Raw genomic sequence first — 17,870 nt, 5'->3', positions numbered from 1 at the left:
GAATACAAAGCAATATACACAAGCTGTGAATCTTAGATAATTATTATTCCATTACTGAAGGACATATCTGAACAAAAATATGCACTCCACAGATACAAATAATTAAAAAGGACAACGCTATACAGTCATCCCTTGGTTATTGTGCATAACTGGTACTAAGCATGGCACGTGATAATGAAGCTGAGAGATAATGAAAGCACAAAACCTATGGGATTTATCCTAACTGGTAACAGGCATCCCAAGTGCATGCCCATTTTATCCCTTTTACAACAATTTATACACGCAGACTCAGAGATATGATACCTCTAAATGAGATAACTCGGCATAGCAATGGGGATAGAAATACCATCCTACCCAGCCGAATGATGGCCAAACCCCAATATAACGATGGATTTTGTTTTTGTTTTTTTTAATAGATTTGATTATATTTTAGACTTAAATTTTGTGTTTAGGTTGACTTATAAACTGTTTTTAGACTTTGATTAATGTATTTTAGTCATAGGTCAGGTGAACATTTCATTTTGGGGCACAGTTTACTAAGTTTGATTTTTTCCAGACATGTTTTATGATTTTCAGATTTTATTTTTGGGTTTAGATGAGTTATAAACTGCTTTTAGGCAAAGTTTAGCTTGTTTCAAAGCTATATGGGGGGTTAGGTTAGGTTAATACCTCATTATTAGAAGTTAACGATAATCTGGTAAAGATAACTTTTTAATAAAAGCTTAAAAAACAAGGAAAAAAGCTTCAAAACCCATAGAAAATTCTTAATGCTAAATCCGAGAATAAGTAAGCATTTTACAAACCATATAATTTTCATCACTAAACAGAAATAAAAAAACTAATCATCGCATGATTATGTTGGACATATGAAACAAATAAACAATATATCTGAGCTATGCATTTTATTTTTACAGGAGGAGACTGTAGGAGGGGCCAAACAGGGTGGTACTCCCGAGGGGAATGGGAATGCTGGTGATAGGGAGAGCTGGAGCTTGTGTTTCACTAGCTACCTAACCATCCCCATTTGCTGACCTTTTCAGTGTGACAGTAACATGGAGAGTAGACCAGCATACTCTCCCAAACATTTCCTCTAACTATCTTATGCACTACACCACATGTGCTTTACACTACAATGTATCCCTCTACATTACAGGGGTTGACGCCAGCAAAGGCATGCGGTCAGAAAACTTTGCCCCCGCTACCTAGTGGCAGATTTTTTTTTTTTTTTTTTTGGGGGGTGGGGGTGGGGTGGGGTGGGGGGGGCGCATGACAGATGTTCTGTCAGCATAGATCATGGGTCCGGGGCGAGATGGGGTTCAAACCTGTGCCAGAGGGTACAGGGCATTGTGGTTTCCAGGCTGCTGCTTCCACCCAACAGAGAGGGGCCCGAACCTGGGAGCAGCGCCCCAAGAGGATGCCCTATCAGTGGGTGTATAATGGTGGGGCAGTTGCAGTGCCAAGGCGCGCTTGGAGGGTGTCCCTGCAGCTGTCCTGGCAGGGTGCCCCAAGGCCACTACCATAGCCACTGGTAAGCTGGTGGGCTAGGGGTTCCAGATCCATTGCCTGGACCTGGGTCTGTGCAGTGGGTCAGGCCTGTGGTATGTCTACCCCCCCCTTTATTATTATTACCGACTATGACTAAATACAAGAGTAAGCTTCAAAGCAAGCCTGAGGACATTAAATCGTCCAGGGGGATGACAGTGGGTTCATGAAATGTGGGAAGTTTGAGGGGAAGAGCAGGGAAGTCATTGAGGAATTCACTAAGAGGTGTGTGGACGTGGCATGTTTACAGGAATTCCAGTACAGAGGTGGATCAGCCACAAAGATTGTTGGGAAGGACTGGTACAATAAGTTATTTTGGCAGGGGGGTACAGACAGATATGAGTGTGTGGGTGTGTTGGTTGTGGAAAAATGGATGGAATGTGTTATGAATGTTATGAGAGTAAGTGATAAGATATTGGCAGCAAAAATTTTGTTCGGTGGAATTATGATTCAAATTGCGTTGGCATATGCTCCACAGGCAGGCTTGGATGAGGTAGAGAAGGACAGATTTTGGGATGACTTAATATGCATAGCAGGTGGTATGGGAGATGATGAGATAGTGGTTTTCGGAGGGGACTCAAATGGTCATGCAGGTAAAGCAGCTCAAGGTTATGAACGAGTACATGAAGGATGTGCATATGGTATAAGAAACGCAGAAGGGGAAAAGATACTCGAGTTTGGGGAGGCAATGAACAAGATTGTGTCCAACACACATTTTAGGAAAAGTGAAAGTCTGGGGGAAAGAGCAATCAGATAGCTTATTTTCTGGTCAGGAGGGCTGACAGGAGGTTATTGAGGGATGTTAAAGTTATAGGAAGCGAGGAATGTATGCAGCAGCACAAACTATTGATTTGTAACATGGTGCTTAAAGAATGAGCGATGAAAAAGAGGACTTATGTACCTAGGAGGAAATATGGAAGGTGGAAACCAAGCAGTAAGGGATGCCTTCTATAGTGAGATGAGGAGTGGTGGCTGAACAGGGAGCCGTAGACAGAGGCATTAATGAACTGTACAAAGCCCTCAAGAACAACCTCTTGAGAGTTACTGATGCAATATGCAGCTGGACAAGAGGCCCACCAAGACTTAAAGTAACTTGGTGGTGGGATGAGGGTGCAGAAGCTGTAGTTAAGGAGAAAAGAAGGCTTTTCCTGGAATGGAAGAAGGGTGGTAATGAGGAAGAATACTTGGCTGCCAAGCATAGGGCTACAAGAGAGGTATACATGGTGAAGTGTGAGTCACAGAGATTTTACTTGATAACCTAAGTCATGTGGAAAGGAAAAATATATTTAAGGTGACAAATCAGATGAAGAGGGATAATCAGGATATTATGGGTGAGCAGTGTGTGAAGAATAATGAAGGAAGGGCAGCAGTGAACAGTGGGTGGAGATATTAAAGATGCACAGAGAGAGCATTGCAGCTGGTTGTTCAATGAGGAGTTAGACTGGGACAGGGGAGGTTTGGAGCCAGCAGATCCAGTGTTTGACCCTTGGCCTTTGATTGACGCCGCTACTGTGAGTGGGGCAATAGGCAGGATGCAGGTGGGGAAGGCAGCATGTGTGTCTGGGTTGACTGCCGAAATGTTGAAGGCCTCAGGAGATGTGGGGATGAGGTTAATCACTGACATGAGAAATGTGATTATATATGAGTGTGTTGTCCCAGATGATTGGTTGAAGAGTGTAACTGTAAATGTGTACAAGGGGAAGGGTGATGCCCTGGAAAGAGGAAATTACAGAGGTATAAAGCTTTTAGATCAGATAATGAAGGTAATGGAGAGAATTCTAGAAGGTATGATTAGAGAAAGATATATTGATGAGATGCAGTCTGGGTTCATGCCAGGCAGGGGGACCACTGATGCCATATTCATTGTTCGACAGCTTCAGGAAAAAATATATTGGAAAGAAAAGGGATCTCTATTTTGTTTTTGTTGATTTGGAGAAGGCCTTTGACAGAGTCCCTAGAGAGGTGGTGAAGTGGGAAATGAGGAAGCTTGGGATAGAGGAGTGGCTGGTTAGGGTGGTTATGGTCATGTATGTAGGTGCTTGGACCCAGGTAAGACTGAATGGAGATTTGAGTGATGAGTTTTCCATGAATGTTGGTGTGCATCAGGGGTCAGTTTTGAGTCCAATGTTGTTTATCAGGGTACTGGAAGCCCTCTCACGTGACTTCAGAAATGGACTCCCGTGGGAGATGTTGTATACTGTACTGATGATTTGGTGTTGATTGCTGAGAATGAAAGGGAGGCAGAGGAAAGATTTAGGAAGTGGAGAGATGGTATGGGGCGCAAGGACTTAATGGTAAATGCAGATAAAACAAAAGTGATGATATCTAGGGTTGGTGGCGGTACAGTCAAAGAGGAGGGAGAGTAGCCGTGTGCAGTTTGCCACAAGGGCATGGGAAGTAATTCCATCTTATGCAGTGTTTGTGATAAATGGATCCAAAAGAGATGTTGTGGTATTAGAGGTACACTGCGAGATAATGCTGATTTTATGTGCGAAGCATGTCGGGGAGAGCAGGTAGATTGTCAGGCGTGAAAGGACTGAACTTGCTGGTGAGTCTCTTGAGTGTGTGGAAAAGTTTTGTCATTTGGGAGACATGTTATGTGCTGGAGGTAGGGCTGGAGCTAGCTCTGTGGGTAGGATGAGAAGTGGTTGGAAGAAGTTCAGGGAGCCGTTGCCTCTCCTGACACTGAGAGGACTCTCCCTACATGCTAAGGGGTCTTTGTATGCAGCATGTGTTAGAAGTGTGATGCTGTATGGTGGCGAGACCTGGGCAGAAAAGGAAGGGGATATTCGCAGGCTCAAACGTACAGATGTGACAATGATTAGGTGGATGTGCAGTGTGTCCCTGCGTGCAAGGCCTGAGGGGGCTGGGTTTACAATGGAAGAGTTAAGAGGTAGGATGGGACTGGTGTGTATTGGTGATGTGATGAGGAGAGGTAGATTGAGATGGTTTGGGAATGTGGAGAGGATGGGGATGATAATTGGGTGCAGAAGGTGAGAAGTGTTAATACTGGGGGGTGGGGTTGTGAGGGACAGACCGAGAAAGACGTGGGACAAGGTCATTAAGTGTGACCTCAGGGTTAAGGGAATGAACAGGGAGGCTGCCATAGATCGAGCAGCATGGACAGCTGCCGTTAGGTGACCAAGGTCGATGCCTGCAAGCATGTTGGAGCCTACAAAAATGAAACAAACAATATATACATGTAAATGCCAACAAATAGAATGAACAACATTGTATATCAATTATATAACCAATTACAGATTAACTTTCCTATTACAAAAAACAGATTTAACAACAAAGAATAACAGTCATACTGAAGAACCTACAAAGAGAACATAAAACAATAAAAATTTTATTAGACAAAAAATTAACAGACTTTATCTGACTAAAAAATTGAGTTATCAGAAGTTAACTGATCCGATAACGATTACAGAAGTTAACTTCCGATAATTGTCTGATACCAAAAATTAGCTTCGATAATTATCGGATTATTGCTTTTGTGCCCAACTTTGATAACAATGTTTTTGAGCTGTAATACCGGCACAAGTGCATACTTTCATGTTGCAGTGATGACAAAAACTGTTATAATCGAGTGTCCGATAACCAAGGGAACACTGTACACAAATGGTACATTCTGAATTGTAAATTTCGTCACAGGGAATATAAAGTACGGTTGGCTGAATCCACACACACACAGATGACAGAACTAAAATAACACTTTGAGAGGTTTACTCTCATCTTGTGGAATGTCTGAAGTGGGCACAACACAGTAAATTTACTGCTGTCAGTGTATACTGTTCTTATAAGCCTTAACTCCCCCCACCAAACCCACCAGGTCAAAAGACTTCCTCTTTGTGGCAAATCTGTACTAAATATCATCATGTAAAATATACTCCACTAACAATGCTCATCATAACAAAATTTCCCTGACCTTAACCAGAGCTAACTGCCAATGATTGCAAACACTTTTTGCAAGTCCAGATCTTTCAGATATATCAAAAGCTTCTCATATAATGATATGCAGAAAAAGAAAAGAAAAAAAAAAACATTTGTGAGCCCCTAAGAATGAAATGCCATGATAGCTACAGATCTCCTTCCAAGTCATACCCTAGCCTTGTGTAATGCAGATCATTTGGAAGAGAAGCATAACATGGATGAAAAACATTGGTACAAGCACTGAAACAGTATGGACCTCCTCCTGGTATCAACTAGAGCACTGTCTGCCAAGGGGTTTGAACATCTTACATTTGGCAATTTTCAGCTTTTTTTTTTTTTTTTTTTTCCATTCAAGACATTTACTTGCACCAAGAAGGTATGGGTACTGAATGAGTAAGTGTGAAAAACAGCAAATGTGCACTTGAAAGGAAGAATGGGACTTCAATGTATTAGTGATGTGATGAGATGGGGAAAATTTAGATGGTTTGGGCATAAGGAGAGGACGAAGGATGACAACTGGGTGTGGAAGGTGAAAGGTATGAATACTTAGGGTACAGCTGCTAGAGGCAGACTGAAAAAGGATTTGGGACAAGGTCATACAATGTGATATTAGGCACAGGGAACTGAATAAAGAGGGCTGCAAGAGATCGAATGACGTGGAGAGCCACCATTTGGTGCCCAAGGCCAACAAATGCAAGCAAGATGGAGCCTTTATAAACAAAACAGATGAATTAACAAAATGAGAGAGAGAGGGATTATAAGTTCAGGGGGGCAGTTCCTACAGCCTGCAAAGATGGCTTTCTTCTGAAACCCACTACAGGCACTTGAGATCCTTTGGTATGTACTGTCCTGATATCTGTAAATATCACCTGAAGGAGGGGGTTTACACAGACTCAAGACACACTTAAGATGCCCTGTCTTAGGGCCTAAGGGTTGCGAAGGAAAGCAGAAAGCTGTTATTAAATGCTGAGAGAGACATTCTGCAAACCTGCAGGAACATCTTTCATGGTCGTGAATAAAGAGAACCTCAAAAGGTCTGTCTTTTATTACTGTTCTTGTATAAAATATGAGATATTTTGGTGGCAAACTGATCTTGCTACATTGTTCAAATTTTCAGGTGTGATGCTGTGAAGCCAAGATGATCATTTGGGCCCTGAAGAACCAGCAGCTGTTTACTGGTCATCTTTCTCTGAATGATTAATTTCTTATGTGGCCCTAGGTTATAAAATAGATTGCTGTTATCCATAATATAGCTTACTTCTGCTATATATTGAAAGGAGCAGGTCATAACCTTTCTGCTTTCATCATGGTACAGATGCTGTGATGGACGATAACAGGGTTTAGCTGTTGCCACTTCTGTAGATGAAGTTTGTACTGTATAAGAATGTCACAATTCTTGTAACTGTAATGGTACAAGCAATTTTTCATATTAGCAAACTCCTTTGGAAGAAATGGTGCTATTGTGAAACAAAAGACCTGATTACAACTATTACTACTAATCTGTTACACTCTCACCTCTCCAAATGGAGAGACGAATGTGTGAAAGAGTGGGAATATGGACTAGGTGTATGTTCAGAAGTACTGTAGATGAGAATGAGAGGGCAAAGGAGGGTGTATGTTTTGTTGTGTACAAGAGATGGAAGGAGAATATAAGAGAGTATGGATCAGTTGGTACAAGGACTGTGTGGGTAAGACTGAAAGTAGGAATACAAACGTGGGCCATTGTGGATAGAGCAGTTAGTGAGTGGGGTGTGCCTGCAGAAGTGGATGAAATGGTAGTGCTCTAATGGACATCTGTGCAGGGAGGGGGTTGGTAATAGCCAATACCCTCTTTAGACACAAAATGATTCAGGTGCATACATGGCAAGTGATGAAAAGGGTGAGTGGTGAACTGAATGAATGGAAGGCAATGATTGATTATGATTGTGTGGATGACAGAATGAGATGATATGTGTTGGATGTGACAGCATACAGAGGCTCAGGAAGTGGACTCTCTGACCACCACTTGGCTGTGGTTAAAATTAAGGTACTGTACAAATGATAATAATAATAATAATCTATCTATTTATTGCCAGACACCAAAATCTTGTAAGGGGTGGCCATTTGACTCTGAGTTAATTGTTTTATGGGGAGTGGCACTAACCCTCCACCAACCCACTTGCTGACACGTAGGAGCACATGACAGAAGGAAAAAAGAAGACATGATTATGCTATGTATCTCAGGGAAAGAGAAAATAGACATAAATGAATTTATAACCAATGGGGAGGCATCAGCAAAAGGACATGCAAAAAACTACATGACAGGAGAGGCAATAAAGGCATAAGGATATAATTTAAAGATATGTATGATAAAAATGGTTTAATACACAGGACAGTACGAGCTTGGCTCATTCCTGTAAGGATACAATTAGGCAAGAACAATAAGGTAAGACACACACACATACACACACACACGAGCGAACAGCCACAGAGAACGGACGTGTCTTGACTGCTCCCAGGCCAAGGCTCAGCCACCGCTGCAAACCTTAAGTAGTTTTCAGGAATTATGTTTGTCCTGTCTCCTATGGTCTTGTTTTCAGTTTAAAATATTGTAAGTTAATACAGACTTCCAAAAATGTAAAGATTTATTGGCAAGAGTATACATGAATGTTTGTAGTATTTTCGGTAACAACTGTTTTGGTACTGTAATTGTAACCAACCTCAATCATGGCCGAAAATGTAAACATGGAGGGACTCGAATTTCCAGGATTTGATAGAAATACTAATGTCATGGATCTGGTTAAAACATTGATTATGAGGATTAGTGAACTTGAAAAGAAAGTGGAGAATCTAGTGTTAAAAGATGTGTCTGAGAATACGGAGATTACTATACAGAGTCTGATTCAGTCTAATGAGACGGCGAATGAAGAGATAAGAAATTTGAAGCGTGAAAATGCTGAATTGAGGAGAAAACTAGAAGAGAGTACTAATAAAACTGAGAAGGTGAGCAGTGTATTGGAAGAGCATAAGGCAAAGTGGGCACACGTAGAAGAAGAACAGAAAGAAGTGGTCAGCTTAAGAGAAATCATCCAGGAAGAAAGAGAAATGAACAAGATAAAATTGGAAGAATATGTAGTGAAAATATCAAAGAAAAAAGAGAAAATAGTGAGAGAAACTGCAGAAAGGAACAGATGCATGGTAACAACTGGAAACAGGGAGGAGGAAGAGAAGGTTAGATCCGTGAGACTCGAGAAAGACACGAACCTGGTAAGAGGAACATTAGGTATGATTGATCCCGAAGGAGACAAGTGGGTAAAAGAAACTGAAGAAGTAAGGAGAATACGGCCTTATAAGAAAGGGGAAACAAGACCAATGAGAGTCAAGTTTTCAGCAGAAAGTGTAGTAGATGATATACTTAAAGTGACCTGGAAATTAAGCAAAGAGGCAGGGATGGAAAATATTATAATAAGAAAAGATCTGAATGAAGAAGAGAGAGAAGTTTTAAAATCATTGAAGGAAGAAGTAAAGGAAAAAAATGATAGGAGGACAGAGGAAGAATGTAATACTTTTTTTTGGAGAGTAATGGATATGAAAGTAAGGAAGTGGTATTTAAGGAAATAGAAATGAAGGAAACTAAGGGGGATGGCTATGAAAGATCAGAAATTGAGGAAGTGGTTCCGACGGAGAGGAGAGAAGAGGGTGTAAAAAACATCAAAAATAATTTGAAGGTGGTATATACTAATGTTGATGGTTTAATATAGGCAATGCTCACAATTAACGATTTCTTGAGAGAACATGAACCTGATGTCATGTGCTTTGTAGAGACCAAATTAAGAGAAGATATTGATGTTCATTTGGGAGATGGTAAATACAAACTGTGGAGAAAAGACAGAAAAGAAAAAACGGAAGGAGGAGTGATGATACCATTGAAGAACAACATAAATGTAGATACCGTGGAAATGGGAGAAGGCAGGGCTGAAGTGAAATATATGAAATTAGAAACTGGAGAGAATGTTAAGTGAGATATGGCGGTAGTGTATGTTCCCCCTAAGACGAGAGCATAGAATGATGACGAATACCAGGAGATGTTGTCAGATATGGCTAGCTATTTACAAAAAATAATTGAGAAAAGCAATAATATAATTCTGGTGGGTGACTTTAATTGTAAAGAGGTGAACTGGGAGGAATGGTACTCGGGAGGCGGCGAGGATTCGTGGGTCACTATGTTATTAAATATAATAATGAATAATGTGATGACGCAATGGGTCAAAGAAGAGACACAGTTTCGAGGTGAGGACACACCAGCAAGGTTAGATTTACAGTTTACCAAAGATCCCGATGTAACAGAATCATTGAAATATCTCTGTCCTTTAGGAAAAAGTGATCATGTGGTCATTGAGTTCCAGATGATAATAGGGAACGTCAAGCCAAGAGATGAGCTTCATAGACAGGGAAGATACAACTTTGGGAAAGCAAATTTTACAGGATTGAGAAACTTTTTTGAAAATGTGGATTGGAGAAAAGTCAAAGAAACAAGAGAGATAGAGGAAGTGGGATATCTTTCTAGACCTCTATAATTTGGGAGTGGAAAATTTTGTACCAAGAGTAAGAGGGAAAGAAAACAGGAAAAAGGAGTGGTTTAACAGAAGGTGTATGATAGCAAAAAAGGAGAGAGATAAGGCGTGGAACAACTGGAGAAAGAGAGGTAACAACAGAACAAAGGAAGAATATAAAAGAATTAGAAATGAATACACAAGAATACGCAGAGAAGAAGAAAGGAATTTTGAAAAAGGTATAATTGACAAATGCCAGGATGAACCCAAACTGTTTTATACATTTATTAATGGCAAACTGAAACAAAAGGAAGGAATCACCAAACTGAAAGTAAAAGGAGAGGTCTATAAAGATGCAGCAATGCAAGCTGAAATAATGAACAAATGTTTCCAATCAGTTTTCACTAATGAAAAAGAGTTTGTGGAAGAGGAGGGAGTGATTAGAAATGTACCGGTGATAAAAGATATATAAGTGGAGGTACAGGAAGTGTATAAATTACTGGAAACTCAAGATGTAAGGAAAGCCCCAGGACCTGATGGAATTTCTAATTGGGTACTGAAGGAATGCAGAGAACAACTGGTGGATAAAATTCACAGTTTAATTGTGTGTTCTCTGGAAGTGGGGAAAGTGCCACAAGAATGGAAGAGGGCAAATGTGGTACCAATTTACAAGGGAGGAAACAGGGAAGAACCCCTGAATTATAGACCAGTGTCTCTAACCAGCATGGTCACAAAATTGTGCGAGAGAATCCTGAAAGACAGATGGATAAAATATCTAGAAGAGATGAATATTTTGGCTGAATGTCAGTTTGGATTCAGAAGTGGAAGGTCATGTGTTTCTAACTTGTTGAGCTTTTACTCAAGTGCGACTGATGTAGTACAGGAGAGAGATGGTTGGGTGGATTGTGTGTACTTAGACTTTGAGAAGGCCTTTGACAAGGTACCTCATAAGAGACTAATGTGGAAACTAGAATATATAGGAGGACTGAAGGGGAAACTTCTGGAATGGATGAGAGACTTTTTGAGAGAAAGACAAATGAGGACAGTAATAAAGGATAGGATGTCTGGATGGAGGGAAGTAACAAGTGGAGTCCCTCAAGGCTGGGTGTTGGCGCCAGTAATGTTCCTGATTTACGTAAATGATATGGTAGATGGAGTGAATAGTTATGCAAGTCTGTTTGCTGATGATGTAAAGATCTTGAGGAAGGTAGAGGTTGAGGAGGATTGTAAAATGCTGCAGGAGGATTTGGAGAGGATACAGGATTGGAGCCGGACATGGGAAATGAAATTTAATGTAAAGAAATGTAAAATATTGGAAATGGGTAAAAGTACCAGGAGGCCATCACTGAATTATTCGTTGGGTAATGAATTAATCACAAAAATGAGAGAAGAGAAAGATTTGGGAGTGCTGGTCCAAGATAGTTTGTCACCAGAAAAGCACATTAACAAGATAGTTGGAGAGACTTATAAACTCTTGACTAACATAAGAGTAGCATTTCATTATATGGATGAGGAGATGATGAAAAAATTAATAGTGGCCATGATCCGCCCCAGGTTAGAATATGCGGCGGTAGTGTGGTCCCCACACAAAAAGAAAGATATAAACAAGATTGAGAGAATACAGAGAACAGCAACCAAGATGGTCCCCAGTCTGGCAGACTTGTCATACAGAGAGAGGCTGGAAAAGCTGGATTTGCCTTCCTTAGAGGAAAGGAGAAAGAGGGGAGACATGATTGCAGTGTGCAGGACCATGGTGGGAGTAGATAAAATTGACAAAGAAGATCTGTTTGTATGGGATAAGAGAGTAACAAGAGGACACGGAATGAAATTGAAAAAATCAAGGTGCTTGAAGGATATCAAGAAATATAGCTTTCCTTACAGAAGTATAGACTTATGGAATAGCCTGGACAAAGAGATCATCCAGTCTAAAAACTTAAACGAGTTTAAAGCTAAATTTGACTTATTAAGAAACAGCGACGGAAACCCATGAGCATAGCACATTCCGTGTATATCACAATTAGGTATATTAGGTAAATACATAAATATTTGGAATGACTTAGACGAAGAGGTGGTGTATGAGAAAAACATTCATGTGTGTAAAGGTAGATTTGATAAATGTGGATTTGGAGACAGGACAACACGAGCATTGCTCAATTCCTGTATTCTATAAATAGGTAAATACAAATAGGTGAATACACACACACACACACACACACACACAATGACTAAGAGGGCAAAAGATTTTATCACCCCACAATTCTTGGATAACACAGTCTAAAGCCAAAAGCAGGTGAAAAAAAATCTTTACTTTCATATGGCATAAGGTAAATCATATTAGCATTTTCCAAAAATCCAGCATCCATGAATTTCATCAAAATTAAGAAATGTTGATGATATTTCTTACCTGTCCATCTTTGTTTAGTGGCATGTTCATTCTGATCAGCTTCTTGTATGCAAGGCGATACGGACACTTGTTACCAAACCCCAACGGAGGATCCATATCTCTCAGCATTTCATACATTTCAGTATAGGATATCCAGCCTCTGGGAAAAAGAATTTTAAAATTTTGTATGTATGTGTGAATATATACGTATGTATGTATATATATATGTATGTACTGTGCAGTCTGTACACATGTTGACTGCAAACCCTTATTTCTACATATGTTTCATCTCTGACAGCACTTTACCTGTGAAAGAGTGCTCCCTGGTATATCAATTACCGGTACCTATTTGTCATTTAGCTCAATCAAATTGCCATTCTACTGAAAAGCAAATAATTTTTGTAACTTAAATACTGAACAGGTTATATCTAAGTTCTTAACCTTTCCCACTATGCTAATCAAGCAATGATCATGATAATTATTGCCCTCCAGGATAAGATTTTGGTGCAAGCTATAGACAGTGAGAGGTAGAAATGTGTTTTTATAAATTTCATATAAAATTGTAACTACTGTTCTATCACATTACTGTAATATACATATTAGATTTGTTAATATGATAACAACACAATTTCATCCAGGTTTATTTCACCCTTATTGTTTATAATGGTGCTTAAAACCCTCTCACGTGACTTCAGAAATGGACTCCCGTGGGAGATGTTGTATGCTGAAAATTTGCTGGTGACTGCAGAGAATGCAAGGGAGGTGGAGGAAAGATTTGGGAATGGAGAGATGGTATAAGGCACGGGAGCTTGAGAGTAAATACAGATAAAGCAAACGTTATGGTATCTAGGGTTGGTGGCAATACTGTCAAAGAAGAGGAAGAGTGGCTATGTGCAGTTCGCCATAAGGGCATGAGAAATAATTTCAGCTTGTGCAGTGTCTGATAAGTGGGTGCATATGAACTGTAGTGGTATTAGAGGTACACTACAAGATAACGCTGATTTCATGTGTGCCGTGTGTCAAGGAGAGTTCGTACGTTTTCGTTTCGTTTAATTTTTAAAGGCTCCTACATGCTTGCATGCAACGGCCTTGGTCACCTAATGGCAGCTCTCCATGCTGCATGATCTACTGCAGCCTCCCTGTTCAGTCCTTTAACCCTGAGATCACACTTAATGACCTCGTCCCGTCTTTCTCGGTCTACCCCTCATAACCCCACCCCCAGTACTAACACTTCTCACCTTCCTCACCCAATTATTATCCCCCATCCTCTCCACATGCCCAAACCATCTCAATCTACCTCTCCTCATCACCACACCAATACACTCCAGTCCCATCCTATCTCTCAACTCTTCCATCGTAAACCCAGCCTCCCCAGACCTTGCACGCAGGGACGCACTACACATCCACCTAATCATTGTCAATTTTGTACATCTGAGCCTGAAAATATCCTCTTCCTTTACTGCCCAGGTCTCAATGCCATACAGCATTACACTCCTAACACATGCTGCATACAAAGACCCCTTAGCACGTAGAGAGAGTCCTCTCAATGTCAGGAGAGCCAAGAGCTCCCTGAACTTCTTCCAACCACTTCTCACCCTAGTCACAGAGCTAGCTCCAGCCCCACCTCCAGCACACAACATGTCTCCCAAATAACAAAACTCTTCCACACACTCAAGAGATTCACCAGCAAGTTCAATCCTCTCACGCCTGACAATCTCCACCTGCTTTCCTCGACACGCCGTACACATAAAATCACCATTATCTCGCAGTCTACCTCTGATACCACTACATCTCTTGTGCACCCATTTAACACAAACACCATACAGGATGGAATTACTTCCCATGCCCTTGTGGCAAACTGTACATGGCCACCCTCCCTTGTCTTTGACAGTACTGCCACCAACCCTAGATTTCATCACTTTTGTTTTATCTGCATTTACCCTTAAGCCATTGTGCCCCATACCATTTCTTCACTTCCTAAATCTATCCTCCGCCTCCCTTTCGTTCTCTGCAATCAACACCAAATCATCAGCATACAACATCTCCCACGGGAGTCCGTTTCTGAAGTCACGTGACAGGGCTTTGAGTATCATGATAAACAACATGGGACTCAAAACTGACCCCTGATGCACACCAACATTCACAGAAAACTCATCACTCAAATCTCCATTCACTCTTACCTGGGTGCAAGCACCCACATACATAGCCATAACCACCCTAACCTGCCACTCCTCCAAGCCAAGCTTTCTCATTGCCCACTTCACCACCTCTAGGGACTCTGTCAAAGGCCTTTTCCAAATCAACAAAAACAAAATACAGATCCCTTTTCTTACCAATATATTTTTCCTGAAGCTGTCAAACAATGAATATGGCATCAGTGGTCCCCCTACCTCGCATAAACCCAAATTGCATCTCGTCAATATTCACTCTTTCTCTAATCATAACTTCTAAAATTCTCTCCATTACCTTCATTATCTGACCTAAAAGCTTTATACCTCTATAATTTCTTCTTTCCATAACATCACCCTTCCCTTTATATACATTTACAAGTACACTCTTCAGCCAATCATCTGGGACAACACACTCATATATAATAATATTTATTTGGTCAGTGACTAACCTCACCCCTATATCTCCTGAGGCATTCGACATTTTGGGAGTCAACCCAGACACACCTCCTGCCTTCCCCACCTTCATCCTGCATATTGCCCCACTCAGAGTAGCAGCATCAATCAAAGGACAAGGGCCAAACATTGGATATGCTGGCTCCAAACCTTCCCTGTTCCAGTCAAACTCCTCACTCAACAACTGGCTATAATGCTCTCTCCATGCATCTTTAATATCCTCACTGTTCACCACTACCTTTCCTTCATCATTCTTCACACACTGCTCACCTGTAATATCCCAATTATCCCTCTTCATCTGATATGCCACCTTAAATATCATATTTTTCCTTTCCCCATAATTTAGGTTATCAAGTAGGTCTCTGTGACTCAGACTTCACCCTGTATAACTCTCTTCTAGCCCTACGCTTGGCAGCCAAGTATTCCTCGTTGCTACTACCCTTCTTCCATTCCCGGAAAAGCCTTCTTTTCTCCTTAACTGCAGCTTCTACACCCTCATCCCACCACCAAGTTACTTTATGTCTTGGTAGGCCTCTTGTCCAAATGCATATTATATCAGTAATTTTCAAGAGAAAGTTCTTGAGGGCTCTGTACTGTTCGTTAACGCCTCTTTCTACAGCTCCCTGTTCAGCCACCACTCTCCTCATCTCGCTATAGAAGACATCCCTTACTACTTGGTTTTCCAGCTTCCATATTTTCCTCCTAGGTGCATAAGTCCTCTTTTTCATCACTTGTTCTTTAAGCACCATATCACAAATCAACAGTTTGTGCTGCTGCACACACTCCTCACTTCCTGTAACTTTAACATCCCTCACTAACCTCCTATCAGCCCTCCTAACCAGAAAGTAATCTATCTGACTGCTATTTCCCCCAGACTTATACATAATTAACCTACTCTCTCTTTTCCTAAAATGTGTGTTGCACACAATCATGTCCGTTGCCTCCCTAAACTCGAGTATCCTTTCCCCTTCTGCATTAGTTATACCATACACACATCCCCCATGTACTCCTTCACAACCTTGTGCTGCTTCCCCTACATGACCATTTAAGTCCTTTCCCAGAACCACTATCTTATCATCCCGAATACCACCTACTACACATATTAAATCATCCCCAAATCTATCTTGCTCTACTTCATCCAATCCTGCCTGTGGAGCATATGCCGATATAATTGCAGTTATCTTTCTACCGAACAGAATTTTCACTACCAATATTTCAGGTGTGAAGGGATTGATCTTGCTGATGAGTCTCTGGAGTGTGTCAAAGAGTTTGTTACTTGAGAGACGTTCTGTGCTGGAGGTGGGGCTGGAGTAGCTCTGTGGCTAGAGTGAGGAGTGGTTAGAGAAGTTTGGGGAGCTGTTGCCTCTCCTGATCAATGAGAGGCCTCTCCCTATCTGCTAAGAGAGCTTTGTATGAAGCATATGTTAACAGTGTAATGCTGTATGATAGTGAGACCTGGGCAGTAAGGGATGAGGATATGTGCAGGATGAAACAAAGAAATTACAATGATTAGGTGGATGTACAATGCGTTCAAGAATGCAAGGCCTGGGGGGGCTAGGTTTACATTGGAGGAGTTGAGAGGAAGGATGGGACTGGAGTGTAATGATGTTGTAATGAGGGGGGGTCAATTGGGATGGTTTTGGTCATGTGGAGAGGATGGGAGATGACAACTGGGTGCAATAAGTGAGAAAAGAGAATGTTAGGGGTCGGACTGCAAGAGAATGAAAAAGATTAGGGATGCGGTCACATAGTGTGACCTCAGGGATATGGGACTGAATGGGGAGGCAGCTAGAGATTAAGCAGCATGGTGTGCCACCATCAGGTGATCAAGGTCAATGCATGCAAGCTTGTTGGAGCCTTTGTAAATGAAACAAAACAAAACAATAAAGTTCTGGGAGCTGTTGCCTCTCCTGACACTGAGAGGTATCTACCTTCATGCAAATGGATCTTTGTATGTGGCATGTGTTAGCAATGTAATGCTATATTGTTGTGAGACCTGGGCAGTAAAGGAAGAGGATATTCAGAGACTCAAATGTACAGATATAACAATGATTAGATGGATGTGTAGTGTGTCTCTGAATGTGGGGTCTGAAGAGTTGAGAGGAAGGATGGGACTGGAATGTATGTAATGAGGAGGGATAGACTGAGATGGTTTGGGCATGTTGAGAGGATGGAGAACGACAACCAAGTGCGGAGAGTGAGAAGTGTGAAAGTCGTGTTGGGGGTAGGGTTGAAAAAAAAAAAAAAAAGAAAAAAAAAAAGGACGAGGTAATAGTGTGACCTCAAGGATAAAGGGCTGAATGGGGAAGCTGCAAGAGATCAAGCAGCATGGAGAGTAGCCATTAGGTGACCAAGATTGACGCTTGCAAGAATATTGGAACCTTTTTAAACAATGAGATACAATATGTTATCACAAAACACTTATATTTATGTGTAGGGTCCAGAGTCATTCACTTTTGGGCTATTTTCTGGGATAGTCTGAAGTTGGCTTTATGTGCATGTTAAAATAGTGATTTTATCAATATGTGACTGTCCAGAAATACTGACTCGGTAAAATGAACGTAAATATATAAAGAATAACTAAATCTTACATAAAGCAGTTGAAATTGGAGGTGCTTACTAGCCAAGTTTAGTCACTAGCTATGTTACCATCGGTAGCACTGCATGGTTAGGTACACTTCCCTGATACCATTTTAGTTCTGAACAAATGTGGAAGTGTGCATGGAAAAGTTTGGAAGGAGTGAGAGAGTGTTTTTGATTGGTGATATGAATGGTAAAGTTGGGAATGTGAAGGTGGATGGAATAGTTGGTGAGTGGGGTGTGCCTGCTGAGATAGATGAGAATGGGAGTGCG

At 41.1% G+C, this 17,870-nt stretch overlaps 1 protein-coding gene across 1 annotated transcript in view; it reads right to left on the bottom strand.

Moving 5' to 3' along the window:
- The window catches only part of cac (calcium voltage-gated channel subunit cacophony), a 2,326,612-nt gene that overhangs the window by 276,169 nt on the left and 2,032,573 nt on the right, over positions 1-17,870 (bottom strand). Inside the window, exon 41 of the mRNA XM_080268748.1 lies at positions 12,415-12,553. Coding sequence (XP_080124874.1) covers positions 12,415-12,553 — 139 coding nt within the window. The remainder of the gene's footprint in view (positions 1-12,414; positions 12,554-17,870) is intronic.

Source organism: Coenobita brevimanus, chromosome 29 (assembly GCF_032717465.1).
Source record: "Coenobita brevimanus isolate Jiangsu-jjx chromosome 29, ASM3271746v2, whole genome shotgun sequence".
Classification (NCBI taxonomy): domain Eukaryota; kingdom Metazoa; phylum Arthropoda; class Malacostraca; order Decapoda; family Coenobitidae; genus Coenobita; species Coenobita brevimanus.
This window is presented reverse-complemented; position numbering and strand designations above follow the sequence as displayed.